General features: G+C 28.4%; 1 protein-coding gene across 1 annotated transcript; it reads right to left on the bottom strand.

Moving 5' to 3' along the window:
- Positions 1-11,040: 11,040 nt before the first annotated feature.
- On the bottom strand, positions 11,041-14,515 carry LOC133036325 (WAT1-related protein At2g37460-like). Its single transcript, XM_061112924.1, has 7 exons — positions 13,869-14,515; positions 13,712-13,774; positions 13,487-13,603; positions 13,036-13,285; positions 12,767-12,928; positions 12,047-12,198; positions 11,041-11,436 (listed from the first exon to the last, which is right to left on the bottom strand). Exons 1-7 carry the CDS (start codon positions 14,072-14,074, stop codon positions 11,220-11,222), a joined length of 1,167 nt encoding a protein of 388 aa, XP_060968907.1. The 5' UTR covers positions 14,075-14,515; the 3' UTR covers positions 11,041-11,219.
- Positions 14,516-17,997: the final 3,482 nt, after the last annotated feature.

Raw genomic sequence — 17,997 nt, 5'->3', positions numbered from 1 at the left:
AACAGTACCCCTTTGTGAAATGTGGCATGGACCCATCTCAAAATATTTTTCCACATTGGTGACAATAAATTTGTAATACTAAGACGTGAATATGAAGATTAGTTTCACGTTAAATTTAGTTAAAATTTCCCCCTAATTCAAATATTGAAAATGTTTTTATCTTTAGGATAAATTTCAATAAGTTTTTTCCGTACTCTTACACTCGTTAGTATTCTCTTGAAATCTCACCCTACACATCTAAAAAAATTATGAAATTTCAAGCCAAGATCGTTTTCCAACACTTTTCTATTAGTTATATTGAGAGAAAATATTATTTTAAAGAACTAACAATTATTTTAATTGAAATAGTAAAAATCTCTTATTTTTGATAGTGGTACTCATTTGTGGAATTTAGCCCGGACTCATCCCGAAATATTTTTTCGCATTAATCATAGTGAATTCGTAATACTAAGACATGAATATGAAGATTGATTTCGCGTTCAATTTGGTTAAAATGGCCCCCTAATTCAAATATTGAAAATGTTCTTCTTTTCAGGGTATATTTCAACAAGTTTTTTCCTTCCTCTTGCACTCGTTAGTGATCTCTTAAAATCTCACTCTACACATCTCAAAAATCGAGAAATTTCACAAGGAGGAAGCCAACACCATTGTCCATTACTTTTCTATTGGTCACGTTGAGAGAAATTATAGTTTTCAAGTACTAATAATCATTTTGATAGAAATAGTAAAAATTTCACATTTCTGATAGTGGTAACCCTTTGTTAAATGTGGCCCTAACCCATCACGGAATATTTTTTTGCATTAGTCACAATAAATTTGTACTATTAAGACGTGCAAATGAAGATTGGTTCTGCGTTAAATTTGTTAAAATGGCCATTTAATTCAAATATTAAAAATGTTATTCTTTTCACTGTAAATTTCAACAAGTTTTTCCCTTACTCTTACACTCGTTAGTGTTCTCTTAAAAGCTCACCCTACACATCTCAAAAAATTATGAAATTTCATAGGGAGGAAGCCAATACCATTATCCATCACTTTTCAATTGGTTATGTTGAGAGAAAAGATAATTTTCAAGCACTAACAATAATTTTAATTGAAATAGTAAGAATATCACTTTTATTATATTGGTAACCATTTGTGAAATGTGGTCCGGACCCATCTCGGAATATATTTTTGCATTAGTCACAATGAATTCACACTACTAAGCCATGAATATGAAGATTGGTTTCACATTAAATTTTGTTTAAATGGACCCCTAATTCAAATATTAAAAATATTTTTCTTTTTAGAGTAAACTTCAATAAGTTTTTTTCTTACTCTTACACTCGTTAGTGTTCTGCTAAAATCTCACCCGACAAATCTCAAAAAATCATGAAATTTCACACGGAGGAAGCCAAGACTGTTATCCATCAGTTTTCTATTGGTCATGTTGAGAGAAAATGTACTTTTCAAGCACTAACAATCATTTTAATCGAAATAGTAAAAATTTTAATTTTCTAATAGTTGTACCCCTTTGTGAAATGTGGTCTAGACCCACATCGAAATATTTTTCGGCACTAGTCATAATAAATTTTGGACCACATTTCACAAAGAGGTACCCCTATTAGAAATGTGATATTATAACTATTTTGATAAAAATGATGGTTAGTGTTTAAAAATAACTTTTTCTCTTAATATGTCTAATAGAAAATTGATGCACAATGGTCTTGGCTTCGTCCTTGTAAAATTTCACAATTTTTCAAGATGTGTAGGGTGAGATTTTGGAAGAACACTAATGAGTGCAAGAGTAAGGAAAAAAGTTGTTAAAATTTACCCTGAACAGATGAACATTTTCAATTTCTGAATTAGGGGGTCATTTTAACCAAATTTAAAGCGAACCTAATTTTTATATTCACGTCTTAGTAGTACGAATTCAATGTGACTGGTAGGGAAAAATATTCTGAGATGTGTCCGAGACACATTTCACAAAGGGGTACAACCATCAAATTGTGAGATTTTTACTATTTCGATTAAAATGATTGTTAGTGCTTAAAAACTATTGTTTCTCTCAACGTGTTCAATAGAAAAGTGATGCACAACGGTCTTGGCTTCGTCCCTGTGAAATTTCACGATTTTTTGAGGTGTGTAGGGTGAGATTTTAAGAGAACACTAACCAGTGTAAGAGTAAGGAAAAAACTTAATAAAATTTACCCTGAAGAAGAAGAATATTTTAAATTTTTGAATTAGGGGGTCATTTTAACCAAATTTAACGCGAAACCAATCTTCATAGTCACATCTTAGTAGTACGAATTTATTGTGACTAGTTGTAAAAATATTTCAAGATGGGTTCGGGCCACATTTCACATAGGAGTACCACTATAAAAAATATGAGATTTTTACTATTTTGATTAAAATGATTGTTAGTGCATGAAAACTACTTTTTCTCTCAACGTGTCCAATCGAAAAGTGATGCACAACGGTCTTGGCTTCGTCCCCGTAAAATTTCATGATTTTTAGAGATGTGTATGTAGGGTGAGATTTTAACAGAACACTAACGAATGTAAAAGTAAAGAAAAAACTTGTTAACATTTACCCTGAAAAGAATATTTTCAATTTTTGAATTAGAGGATCATTTTAACAAAATTTAATGGAAAATTAATCTTCATATTCACGTCTTAGTACAACTTTGTCTCTCTTTTTGTTCTCACTATTTTTTTTTTCCTTTATAAAGATAGTAATCTTTCTTTTTCTTTCTTTTGTAAATACACACTAAGGAATGACTCTCAAGAGAGTTCTCTCTTTTTTTTTACAATGGCTCTCTTCAGAAAACTCTATTTTGAACCCAATGAATAATAGTCTCATACTTAAGTTATATAAAGGAAACTAACTTAACAAAATTTTGTATGTGGTCTATTCATTTGGCATATATAAAAATTTTCACTAGTTCTAAAAATTAACAAAATTAATATATTCCCCAAATTATTTCTAATAATATTTTTTTTTTCACTTTAAATTAACATAAAAGACAAGAAATTTTAAATATTGTTTGAATGTTTAATTAGAGATATATATGTGCTAAGCCTAAAGAAGAAAAAAAATGCAATTTAGGGCTATATATATTATTTGAGTTATATATTTCTATATATAATTGTTCAATTTAGGGCTATACTACTATATATATAAAGGTAGATGTTGGTACCTTTTACATTAATCTTTTGAATATACAGTCCAATTCTTAAAGAATATGTGATTTGTCTTAGAGGTCGACACGCCTTCATCGTACCCATCAAAAAATCTCGCACCTCAGTTTGGCCTGTAAATAAATAGAGTAAATTTTTACAAGCCGAGGCGGTGCGAGCATTTTTTGATGTGCATGATCAATAAGAAGTGTGATCCTATATATCCTATCATGCAACAAATTTGGAAACAGAAGAGAAGAGAAAAAAGTAGTGTAGGGATCGAGGTTGGAAAAAGGAGAGTATATTTGAATAATCAAGACCACGATGGTATATCTATATATGGAGATAATTTATACATATATATAGATGAATATATATATATAGGTGGTGAGTAGAGGTAGATCAGAGTATGTGAATATTTGGCTGTTAAGAGAGAGAGAGAGAGTAGGTTAATTAAAGAGAAAATGTGTGATCATGTGTAGGTAAAAAATAGAGAAAGTGTGTGATCATGTGTAGGTAAAAGGTAGAGAAAATGTGTGTGATGTGTGAATATATAATATTATAAAATCCAATAACTAATAAATTATTATGATTTTTCTTGTTGATGGAGTTGGTAACAAATAGTTAAATATATGTTTTTATACGTACATGTATTATGTATATTAAATATTTTTGTATTCACATGCAATTAAATAATCCCATTCCCATATATATGGATAAATATTGAATGGTCTACATGCTCAACTCTAATAATAATAATTAATCACATGAATATTATTGGGAGGAATCTTACTTGCTGGAGAGGTTTTTCGTTTTATATTTTTGTCCTGTGTTTCCTTGTGGGAGTCCTATATGTCCATTTTAGTTTAACAATGAATTAATGTCTTTTATAATGATCGGAGATTGAGCAAAATTAAGCTCTAAGAAATTCAAGAGAGAAGAATTCTCAAGTGAGAGAAACAATTTGTAAAAGAAAAATTAATTACGAAAAAAAAAACTGTTTAAAAAAATAATGAAAGTGATTTTTTTTTTGTTTTTAAAATTTTGATTTCTAATTATAAAATTGAAAAATAAAAACAGTTTTATAGAACATGTTTTTGAAAAATATTTTTATTTTTTTACTTTTAAAAACAGAAAACTGATTAAAAAAGTGTTACCAAACGTCACCTTAATAAATGTAATCTTTGATAGTACGGAAGAAAGTCTAATTCTGGCATAGATGGCATAGATTGAAAAATCCAAAATCCGCACTTGTGCGGATTGGATGTTGTTTGACCTCAAAAAGTAACCGATCCAATCCAATCCGCACTTAATTATACATATTTTTAAAAAATTATAATATATAATATATATTAATCAAAAAAAAAAACACAAACTTCTTTTAGTAACATATTTTGGTGCATTTTATTTATTTATAATAAAAAACACAAGAAAAATAATTCTTATTCACATAAACACATACACATAAATTTAAATATATGTATACTAGCTTATTAGTTATTTTAGTAAGAGATACATATATATTTTAGTGTAAATCTAAAAATAAGTACATATATATTGATATATATATATGTATATTGGTTTGATTTGTATATAAATAGAGATGAAAATAAATTATTATTGGAGATTAAGAAACAATAGTATTTTTTTAATTTTTTTCTATGAAATATTAAATAATTTATTATTAAAAAAATAACCGATCCAAAATAACCGATCCAATCCGCACTATTGCGGATTGGATTGGATTGGATTTAAACTCTTATGCGGATCGGATTGGATCCAAAATATGAAATCCGCACTTAGTGCGGATTGGATGTTGTTTGACCAAAAAAGTGCGGATTGGATCGGATGAACACCCCTACACATGCATGCATCTATACAAAACAAAACAATGAACATATATATGTAAAATTATAATAATAATAAACAATATGGAAAAAAATTTATTTTTAGTAATAAATTTTTAGTCACAATAAAAATTTACTTATTATAAAAAAAAAATTCAAATTAAATGTCATTATTTTATTTACTACGTAAAAAAACTTAATAGAATGATCAGTTTATAACAATGTGAATCACTCATCATGGACTATTTTTAACAGGCTCAAAAGTTCAAAGAGTACAATAATATATAGGTCATAATTCAAGAATAAAAATTCTTAATTTAAAATTATCACCAATATTAAGTGTGTAAATAGTGTTATACATCTTAATTTGAAATTCTTAAAAGCTATAGGAGTTATAGTTGTTGGAGAATGAATTTATACTCATTTATTGTGGGAGGATATGAGTTAGAATTTTAAATGATAATATCCTACACAATATAAAGAGGTCTAAAGTGCTCATGTTGTGATAACCAAGTTTTCTATCAACAAAGTACTTTGTTAGAAATCCTAAAAGGTTTGATAATTCCCAAAATTATTTTTATGAGAGTTCCCTTAGTAATTTTCAAAACTATTTTCATGAGAGTTCCCTTAGTGCTTAGAGATAGGGAAAATAGGCTTTTGAACAAAGGTGTAGTACCTTGTTCAAGTCATGGTGATCCCCACTATTTTACACTCAAAATTGTGAGTGAATGTATATATATATCTTAAATTTTTCACATTATATTATACATATATTGTATATTACATGTGATGTAATTCATTTCTTCTATATTTTTATATATAATATATATTTTTTTTGAAAATAAAGCGTTATATAGATAGGGAAAATTAGATTTTTCGGTCATTACAAAGGATAGAAACATGTGTCGAGGAAGGTTCCATAAAACCTATAATGTTCCGAGCGAACGCCCATCTAGCCACATTATGAGCAGTAAAATTACAACAACGCGAAACAAACGAATAATTACAAGATAAAAAATTTTTAGAGAGTTGATTACAGAAAAAGACACAATTATCAATATTCCATATAGAATGTAGACCATTCAGCGCTTTGATAACTATTTTTGAGTCACTCTCCACAAAGACAAAAATTGTGACCCTTGAGACATAATATATATATAGTGTATATATATATTGTAACATTTATGTAATCAAATTTTTATTTTAGTCATTGTCTTAATTTTACAATTAAATTATGATATATTTTAATTTATCTTCTATTGATATATAAAATCTCTAAAAAGAAAATAAAAAATATCAATAATTATATTTTTATTTTCATGATTTAAAATATACAAAATAATAATTTTACCAAACTCAAAAATGAATAAGTAAAATAAAATAAAATAATCATAATAAAGTTGTTTGAACTTCCAAACACCAGTACGTACCTGGATATATCTCCATAAAATAAATGGCTTATATATATATAATATCCACCTCCGGCTCCTATGCTATGCTATGGTGTTGGAGAAAACTAGCGGAAGAAACACTGTGCTGGAGCCAATGATCAGTTGTGAGTCTATATATATATATACACTTACAATTAATATATATATATGGCACCACCACCAGATGTTTCATCGGCTAATTTTCCCATATGTTTATTTTGGGTTTAGTTTTTATGAGAGAAAGAATTAAGAAACAGAGTACTATATATTAAAATATGTATGTTAAGCCAGAACTGAAGAAATCGATGCAAGTTGAAAACGTACGAAGAGAAAGAAGAAGCTATATATATATATCCATTTATAATATTATATGTATAGTATCTTTGACGTGACATGTAACCATATTAATTGATAATGAAAATGTTATAATTACTTAAGGGTAGTATATTACACCAAAATACTAAGAAAAGTGTTAATATCATATAATTAAGTATTAGGTCTCATATAATTACTTAAGGGTAGTAAAACAAGTTTCGACACAGTACCCGTACACGACACGAATTTTATGGGTTAGGATTGAGAAAATTAGACGAGGGTCAAAAATAAGTTGACACGACCCACTTAACACAAATTTAATGCGCTTGACATGGTTTTTTAAATTAAATAAAATAATAAATTGTTAATAATAATATAATTATATAAAAAATATTTATATTTAATGACCTAATATTAAGTTAAAAACATTAATTTAATTTTCAAAAGATATTTTAAAAGTTTTAATTTTTATTATATACATAACAAACTACATATACTATACAAGTTTTGTAATAGAACTTAAATTTATTATTTTTTTCTCTACAACTCCAGCTTTAATAATAGCAAAACAAGTTAAAGTGGGTTAACACAAACACGACATAATTTTTTACAGGTTGGATTACGGTTGAGAAAATTATACACGAGTCAAAAAATAGATCAACACGCCTGACACGAAATATAAAAGCAGACCACATAAAATATAACACGATTACGACACGATGACACATATTGTCACCCTTAATATATAACTTAAGAAAGTAATTTTAGGGAATATCGCTAACTAATCGTAAGACATCACCTATAGAAGGTGTTGGGCACCAGTGCTGTTCAATAGCAATGCTCATATATATAAATGTAAATCTCATCCATACACATTAATAAAAGGAGAATTACTCCATATACTATTTTTAATTTTTTTTTCAAAATTATCGTTTGAGTTGCTTTGGCGGTTGCTTAGATAGTTTCTATGTGAGTTATTATCACTACAAAAAAAATATCACTTTTAGTGACAATTTTTTAGTCACAACAAAACTTTTTGTGTGACTAAATGTGAATTTTAGTCACAACAAAAAAATTACTTGTGACTAAACATATATTTAGATACAAATTGTCACTAATTTAATTAGTTTTAGTCACAATAAGTATTGTGACTAAATACATATTTAGTCACAACAAATTGTGATTTTTGTGACTAATACTTTTAGCTACGGACTTATTAGTCACAACGTAGGAATGGCAATTTATAATTAGTCACGACTTTTTTATTTTTAGTCACAAATTTTATTGTGATTAAAAGTAAGATTTTTTTGTAGTGTGTGAATTTTAGTTGCGATTAATATTACTCCGTTAGTTGTTACGTGAATTTTTTTATAAATTTCTGTAAAAAAAAATTATTTTAAAATATAAAAATAAAAAAACTCTTTAATAAAATAATATGGATAGGTTACCACAAATAGGGAGCATTAGATGTTGCTTGTTTCTCTATCTCTTACTCCAAATTCATAAAACCATCCAAAGCTAATTAATAATATCTTAAAAGTGTAGGTAAACATCAAATTAATAATAACGATCATCATAAATATTATTCATTATTTTTGCTGTTATAGTTGAACACGACATTTCATGAATATAATCTTAATTAAATTTCAAATGGTAAAAACAAAAACAAAGGCATCATGAAATGTTAATATTTACATATATGTTTTTATTTTATGGTGGATTGTTGTTTTATGCTAATGTTAAAAGTGTTTAAAAGTGTGTGATAGTAATAAGGTTTTTGACTGTTTGTGTGAGAATAGTACTTATAGGATAGGTTTTATGCTGCTGGTGTGAGCATAGCACTGCAGGATATATTTTTAGCTGTTTGTATGGGTTTAATTACAGATTATCCTATCATGGGTGAGTACAATTTGTGATAAGGGATTGCCCTATTGGATGCCGAGTGTGAGAATAGCACAAGGGAGGACAAGTTACACTTCATGTCTGATCAACATGAGTGGGAGTAGATTATCGTATGTGAGGACAATGTGGGATAGGATACTGTGTGTTATGTGTGTGAGTATAGCATACATTCATTTTATAATGTGATATAATATTGTTATGTCGTATGTGGGAATAATGTGTAACGTTATATGTGATATAGGAATACAAACATGGTATGAGTTGATTTGATATTGTGATATTATTATGTTTATGACTATGTTATCTAGTTGGGGGCTTATGTCCTACCTAACTCTTCTTACTGGGCGTTAGCTCACGGGTACTCTGTGTGCAGGTAAATGCAAAGTGAGGGTGGCGAGCTCGAGGCATGGATTACATGTTAGGGGATTGTCACGATGTTTTGGTTCAAAAATATTTCTTTAAAGATTATGACTCGGTTACTTTTGTAAAAATTAATGTTTAAAAATTTATAAATGAATCAAGTGTCTGTTTTAAAATAATGAGATCTCATACTTTGTTTATTTTCAATAAATTAGTTTATTGTCTTTATTATAAATAATTAATTAGTTTATTGTCTTTATTATAAATAATTTTAAACGGACTAGCGAGTGTGACGTCTTGGGAAATCGGGGCGTTACATCACCTAACTTGACGGCCCAACAAAAAAATAATTTCCTTTTAAAAATATACAAAAATTTTTGATAATTTTCAAAAATGTCATAAATTCTTAAAATAAGGGTCCAATAATTAACTTTCTTTATGTAAGGCCCAAATAATTTCAGATTGGCCCTATACTCAAATTTTTGAGAAATTTACAAAAAGTACCTACAATAGCAATTTTTTTTTTTATATTTTTACGGATTTATAAAAAAAAAAATTGTTTTCATGCATCTACAATATTCAGAACCGGCCCTGAATTGAAATGGACCATAAGGAAAAAAAAATTGGGCCCTTACTATAAAGATAAATGGTATTTTTAAAAATTACTAAAAAAAATATGTATATTTTTTAAAAAATATTTTTTTATTCGGGCCCCTAAAATAATGTTTGGATTACTCTACCTTGACTAGTAAAGCTAATTATGATTATGGGATAATTTGTTATCTTCTTTTAATATGAGTAACTAGTTACTTAAAAATTATATACATAAGAAAATAATTAATGTACCTAATTTTTATCTACACTAATAATAATACAAGTGTTTGAATGTGTTTTTTTAACGGTTCTCAACTAATGCATTCATTCTCTTCTTTTATGAATTTATAACATATAATGGTTAGTATCGACCCTAGACTAAGACAGGTTACGCCCGCGCTTAGAATTTACTTATTTTAAGGGCTTAAATAAAAAATATACATATATTCTTTTAATATTTTTAAAATTACTATTTATTTTTATTATAAGGGTCCAAAAAAAATTAGATTTCCTTAAAACCATTTCAACTCAGTGCCTACCTTAATAATGCTAAGATCGAGATTGCTTGGATTTATTATAAGGATAATTTCAAAAAAAAAAAAAAATACAAAATAGCAAAAAAAAAATTACAAATATACAGTCTGTACGAAATTTTTAACATTTTTACTGATTTTTAAATTTTATTTGTATAAAATACAGTCTTTTATGTATTTTTATATTGTATCATTGTTATTTTGTTGTTGATTTTTCGTTATTTGTATATTAATTTTTTTATGTTGTATTGATGTTATTTTGTTGTTGTTTTCTTGTTACTTTCATGTGGTTTTCTGTTATTTTTTGTGTTTTTATAAAATATCGTAAAATATAAAAAAAAAAATTATATTATATATAATTACTACCCCTTTTATTATATTAAGATATAAGGTAGCATTTGGTTGGAAGTAATGAAAACATAGGAATGAGAATGAGAATAGGAATAGGAATAGAAATGAAATGTAATAAAGTTTAAAATGCGTAAAAAAAATTGATAAAAAATTATTAAACTTTTTCTCATCATGCATTGGAATGGTCTTTCCTTTCATTTTAAAATAGAATAGTCATCCACCAAAATGGTGGAAAGGTCACTCCATTGGAATATCATTTCAACACTTTAATATGCAACCAAACAAAAAAATAGAATGAAGATTGTTTCCTTTCCTTTCCATTTTATTTCATTACCTCCAACCAAACGCCACTTAAAGGAAAAACTAGTTTAACTAAAGCTAATCCAAGTAACCACTTGAGGTTAGCTGAAATAGTCATAAGAGGGTGCGTGTATGTTGGAGGTCTTGAGTTTGAGTCCTAAATTATATATTGTGTAATAAATAAACGCTTAAATCAAAAAAGAAAAAAAAAAAAAAAAAGTCAATCGAAGTACAAGAAAAAACCAAAAGATGGTACAATGAAAATAGTAGTTGGAAAATTCATTTGTCATATAGTACTAAATAAACAAACCCAATATCCAAATGGAGTTACTCAATCTCTCATTCGGTTTAGATTAATTATAATAAATATAATACATCAAAACTACTTAATTAATTAGTTTGGATATTAAAAATGTCTTAAAACATTAATTATTTGGTCGTAATAGTCTGTTCTGTTCCTTCCTCAGATTTACTAACAGTAATGATTTGAAGGTTGTGAGAGTTGTCTTTTCCACTACAAATTATTTCTGATGATATTTGTTTTTGGTCATCAATAAGAGTTTCTTTTGTTGTAGACTTGTAATCTTTGCTCTTGCCCCACACAACAAGGTACAATCCAATAATTATGATAGCAGCTCCAATTACCCTGTAACAACATATACAATATAAAAAATTATATTCAAATAAAGTTTTGTTAAAGGAGCTAAAATTATGTATTCTAAGTTAAAACTAGTAATACAAAAAGTTTTGATAATTTTCTAAAATGTCATATATTCTTAAAATAAGGGCCCAATAATTAACTTTTTTTTATCTAAGGCCCAAATAATTTCAGATGGGCCCTATACTCAAATTTTAGAAAAATTTACAAAAAGTATCTACAATAGCAATTTTTTTTTATATATTTTTACCAATTTATAAGAAAAATAACATTGTTTTCATGCCTCTACAATATTCAGGACCGGCCCTAAGTTAAAATGGGCCATAGAAAAAAAAATTGGACCCTTACTATAAGGATAAATGGTATTTTTAAAAATTATTAAAAATATGTATATTTTTTAAAACGTATTTTTTTATTTGGGCCCCTAAAATGAGTGGGCCCTAAGCGCGGACCTAGCCCGCCTATACTTAGGGCCGACCCTGACAATATTATACTATGTTTCTTCTATGTGAGAATGTGTAAATAATGTTTTTTTTAAAAACAACCGTAAAAAAATAAAAAATGTAAAAAATTCTTTTTGGGTATCTCTGAATTTTACCTTCCGAGAAACATTTGCTCAGCCAATATGAAAGCCCCCAAGATAGCAACAATAACCATGCAAAGGGGACTAAAAGCTGTCACAAAAACAGGGCCTCTGTCTTTCATTATAATTCCTTGAATATAGTAAGCTAATCCAGAACACACCACACCCTGCATATACATAATAACATTTAAAAAAAATAAAAATGATTTGATCTAATTTGTTTTCATATGGACATGTTCAATTATATTAAATTAAGTTATTTGTGGTGAAACCTTCTTATATTTTAATTTTTTACACTTAACCCTCTTATATTTATTCTTCTTTGTAAATTTAAGGTGTCAACTAGATATCACCGTTAGATAGGTATATACCAGGGCCGGCCCTGAAACAAAGTGGGCTATAGGGGAAAAAAAACTTTTGGGCCCTTATGTTAGAAAAAATATGGTATTTTTCAAAATTGGTAAAAAAAAATGTATAATTTTAAAAGAGGAAAAAAAAAATTTGGGCCCCTGGGCTGGGTGGGCCCTAGGCACAGGCCTAGCCCGCCTGTGCCCAGGGCCGGACATGATATATACAATGATCATTCAGTTGATATTTAACAGTAATATTTTACTGACGTCTCAAATTTATATAAAAAAAAATAAATATAAAAGGGTTTTACCACTAAAAAATAAAAAGATCAGAGATGTATGAAAATTAAAACATAAGAGAATTTCGCTGAAGTTATGTTCTTACACTGTAAACAGCTGCCATTAATTTTGTGTCCCATTGAATAGCCCAAACAGAAGAATTTCCTCTTTCCATAACCAAAGCCACAGCAGTTCCTTCCAATGTGCCTAATAAGCAAATCCATGCTGTGAGGGACAACTCAGCAGGGTATGTCTTCAGAGTGATTGCCTTGTGGAACAAGTAAACAAACAAACAAAAAAACCAATTTCATTTCTCTATGTATCTTTAATTTAATTATTAGGAGATTTGTTGATCACATTTTTTTCTTTTTGTACCTGCAAAACCATGAAACAAGCCCAACTAAAGCACCCAATTGTGATCATGAGTGAGCCCTTGATAGAATTAGCAAGGCTAATCCCGCCGCCGCCTTGCCCGTGATGCCCGCCACTTGTTGTTGCTTTAGTCCAAAAGAGATGTAAGATGGGACCTTTCATCAAAGTCATCACCATAGCCCCTGCAACCGTTGCTACGGTTCCCACCACCTTTGCTTGTGTTCGAATTGACTTAATGTTGAGCTTTTCTAGCCTACCCTCGAAACAAAATAATAATAATAACATATTACAACTCGGGACAGAGCTAGACTTGAAATTTAGGGGCCTAAAAGGATAAATTAAAATTAAAAGGGCCAAATTATAAATTTTAGAGAAAATGAGGAAAAAATACAAAAATATGTATATAATTTCGTCCCTATTTTGTAATAATTTTTTAATTAAATCTGAAAGATACCCAAGTATGCAAGCCAAAACAAAAGTTATGGCTGGAAGAATATTAGTCATAGCTGCTGCAAATGTTGCTGTTGTGTATTTCATTCCCATGAAATACAAGTTTTGGTCAATAACTGGTCTGAAAAAGTCAAATTAAATACATTATTAGAAGGTGAGAATAAACTCAAACATATTACATAGAAAATAATTAAGTATAGAGAAAATGAGAAGAGATGAAGATTATTACTCAAGTAAACTCAAAGCAACTAATTTGATGAAGATAGGAAGTGTCATCTTTGGCCTTACTTTTCTGTTTAAGAAAAAAAAAAAACCAAACCCCATTTTAGTAACCTTTTATTAGTAACATTTCTTCGAAAATGAAAGGGGAAAAAAATGCGACATACTTGTCTAGAAAAATTGCGAAAGGAGCAATGATGATGGTGGCGACGGCATGGCGATAGACAACGAGGACATAGTTGCTCATTCCTTGATTTAACGCGGCCTTAGAGAGAACATCCATTCCTGCAAAACCGAATTGCAAGAACACAACACCAAGAAATGGCTTTGCTTTTTCAAACAAAGTTTTGCCATCACTACTACTCATCATCATGTTCACTAATAATACTCAAATGATATATCTTAATTGTGATTTAATTTCCTCCCTATAAAAAATCTAGTAGTACTTGATGAGCTTAGCTTATAGAATGAACTTGTGTGTGTCCTTGTGTTTATATAGACAAAAGAAAAATACATTACGTGTGGTATTTATACACTTTGGGATTTAATGAGAGATATGCATAATTAATTAATCAAGTATTAATTATGATTGTTATTTAATTAGTTGATGTATGAGTAGTTCTTCAACTTAATTAATTTGTTTAGAGCACTTAACAAATGCCCTTATTATATGGTGGGCACCTCAACTTCACTTATAATAAGGGTTGGTCCTAAATATAGGCCGTTTAAGCTCGTGTTTAGGACTCACATTTTTCAGGAACCTAAAATAAAAAATAAAATATTGTTAGACTTTTATTTTAGTAACAAATATTTACAGTTAAATTAATTAGAGTGTATGTCACATTATACAATAGTATCAGTTCGAGTATCCTGACATGTTATGTGTCAATAATTGATTGATGATGTATATGAAATGCATGGGATTTTTGAGCATAATTCATTCAATTATGTCGTCATATCATATGGACAAAATTTAATAAAGCCTCCATTATTGGTATTTCTTTCTTTTTTATATTTAAAACAAAGAAAGATAAACAAAGTGTTAGATGATAGTGCCTCCATTAAATAAAATATTTATGTATATATTTTGTAATATTAATTCATGAGTAGCTTTGCATGGTTCTTAGTGGAATAAACCCTTTATTTATTTACTAATAAATAGATTCTCAGATAAAGGATTCCTTTGCCAGCCATAATTTATTTTATTCATATTTATTATTATTTCATATTAAAATATTAACTTCATAACTTTTTTAATAGGAGAATGAGAGCTAAAAGCAAGTGCACCAAAATTTTTTGTTGGAAGATTTGTTATTTCTTTTCATAAATAGTAATATTATATTTCATATATTCTTATACTCTTTTTATATATATAAAAATATATATGTGTAAATGTTCTAATTTGGATTTGATATATGATTCATCATTAATTTTTATTCTACAAATTAGTATCTAATTATTAGAAAATCTTAAAATAGGTGCTCTCATTTTAATCATGTCATATTATTAAGTTAAATATAGTGTTATTATTATTATTATTATATGTACCTCGTTTCATTATTAATTAATAATATTCCACTTATCAATCAATTAATAATATTGATCATCAAGAGATTCTTGAATAACTAGCTTAGAATCATATCATACCTTGGATAAGAGAAAGTAAAAATATGATTTAAATAATTTGATAATGTTGATGGAAGTGACATTATATAAGATTGCATTAACAAAAGGTATTAAAAATTAAATTAAGGTCAAATTACTCCACTAATCTTAATACTATGTTCATCTAGTGTACACTATGTGGATTTAATTTGTCCCTTGATTTACTTTATGGATACATAAATTATGATCAATTTAATATTATTCAAAGTCACTAAAAGGATTAACACCTTTATTAGTGCAATTTGACACCTGCAAAAGTATCGCAGGCAAATTTTTGAGCTTCCACGTCTAGAAATAGTATTAAGGAATAAATTAAATAATGATATATTTGATTGTTTAAGAAATCGAAAGATGTAAAGATAAGAATTAACGATTCAAACATTTGAGGAGATTTCAGACTAGCTAACTAGTTGGCGATACTCAAAAATTACTACTCAAGAAAAATCGGAAAGAATGAGAATAGAATCAAAGTGATGTTCTTTTTGCTTGAACAAAAAAAGGAAGAGTATATAGTATAATGTAGACATAATTTGGAATGGTGGTGGTATCCAAATATGATCTGGAACCCATTTTTGTTTGTGTGATTGTAGCTAGCTAGTAGCTAGGTTTAGGAGCTTGGTAGGTCCATTAATTCACTTGAATTTATAGAATATATATATAGTAGGGCATACATTTATTCATTAAATACATAAGATAGGGCAACTTTATTGAGATGTAGGATATATGGGTGACCCGTATTCGAAGTGGAACCCATATATTTGTCTTTTTTTAAAAAAAATGTCCAACATCACCTAAATTCACTACAAGAGAAAAGACCATCAGGATCGACTACAATAGTCGTTCCTGAAAGTCTCTAAAGTCATCACATGTATTTATCAAGTACGACATGTCATTTTTGATGTTTCGTTTTTTGATATTATCACTATTAGTATAATTTAACATAAAATTAATTAACAATCACTAGTAAAATGTGTTATTATATAGTGTTAGATAGTACCGATACATGATATATTTTGTTTTTGAAATATAAATAGGAATCATATAGTTATTATATATCTTAACTAAACTTTAAGCTTATAAAGCATTTTAGAGGCCAATTGATGGGAAGGAATTAAGAGAAAGAATATAAAATATAAGCAAAGTAATATGTGTTTGTGTGTTAATAAAGGTGAGACAAATTAAAATAATAATAAATTAATTAATAATAGTAAATATATAGTATAAAGGAGGTGGTGGCAACAAAAGAGGTTATGGTTTGGAAATTAGTGATATTTGTGTATTTGTATATATAAGTGATTGGTGACGCATCAAACATTTACAAAATATTATATATTCTCATCACAATGGGTAATCTTGTGGGACATAATAATAATAATAATAGCCAATGAGCTAGCTATGATCAAATTAACCAAACATAATCACAAATGATATTTATAAGAACATGTGATTCGAGTGTTAATGAATTCTAATTCATGGGTTGATGTTATATTAAGTTAGAAAAGTTTTAAAATATTTTTTACAAAAGAATCCTAATTCTCAATTCTTCTCCAAGAAATCAATTCCGAACCCTTCACATGAAGGTATAATGTTCTATTTATAGGAAAGAATCGGGTATGAAAATATTCAAATCCGGTAGGGTTTTTAGAGATCAACTCCTCTGATAGGATAAATACAATAGTTATTGACTTTCCGCCACTTGAGTGAGAGTCAATTCACGAGAAAATGGTGGTCTGTACAAGCAAAGGTACGTTTGAAGATGTCAGGCTATGTGCAACTGAGTATGTACCGAGAATATCAGAGAATATGGCGTCGAACAAAATGTGATCTCATTTTAGTAGCGCGTACACTCTGCTCGTCTGAAGTAAGGGACAAACTTTGACATTATGGAGCCCAATGTCTGGAATCTGGATGATTCCACATTGGATGGTGTCCAGGAGATTTATAAGCAACTCCTCAACTACCCATTTCTAGGTATCCTCTCATGAAGATGTCTGAATTGGTTTGGGTACTCTTTGCTTTTGCGTTGAACAACTTCTTTCGGGTTGGGAGGATCCGGATTTATCAGGTTGGAGGGTTGGACTCACGTGCGAATTTAGATCTAGAGCGTGACTTGGTCATCTGGTTGAATAATAAACAAGATTGAGTTGAGGTTTAGGCTAGCATAAATGTGAACTTTGAAATTTGGACAACATAACTAATTAGTAATTTTCTATGTTTTAATTATTAATGTTTTGAATTAATTATACTTCATCACTTATTGTTATTGATTTTTATTTTCTTTTAATTTCTATACATTCTTTGACCACATATTAATACAAGTGTGGAATCCTAATGTCAATTTAATACTCTGAAATCGATCAAAATAAGTGAGACCACTCTCAACTTACATATATTTATAAAATTAAATCACTTAATTCATTATTATTAATTAAGAAACTCATTATTAATTTAATTACACTTAATCATCATAAATTGCAATATAGTATTAGGCAGCACTCATTATTATTTACTAATTAATTAGTACTTGTTTTATCACAAGGTATACGAGAAATGCTAAAGGGCACCACTGGTGCCTAGCACCCTCCTACGTGTCAATATCGCTATTGGTGCAATTAAGTATCGGGTCCCATA

This window comes from Cannabis sativa, chromosome 3, assembly GCF_029168945.1.
Source record: "Cannabis sativa cultivar Pink pepper isolate KNU-18-1 chromosome 3, ASM2916894v1, whole genome shotgun sequence".
In the NCBI taxonomy this organism is placed as follows: Eukaryota; Viridiplantae; Streptophyta; class Magnoliopsida; order Rosales; family Cannabaceae; genus Cannabis; species Cannabis sativa.
The sequence above is the reverse complement of the archived record's forward strand: the minus strand, read 5'-3'. Positions and strand labels throughout refer to the sequence as shown.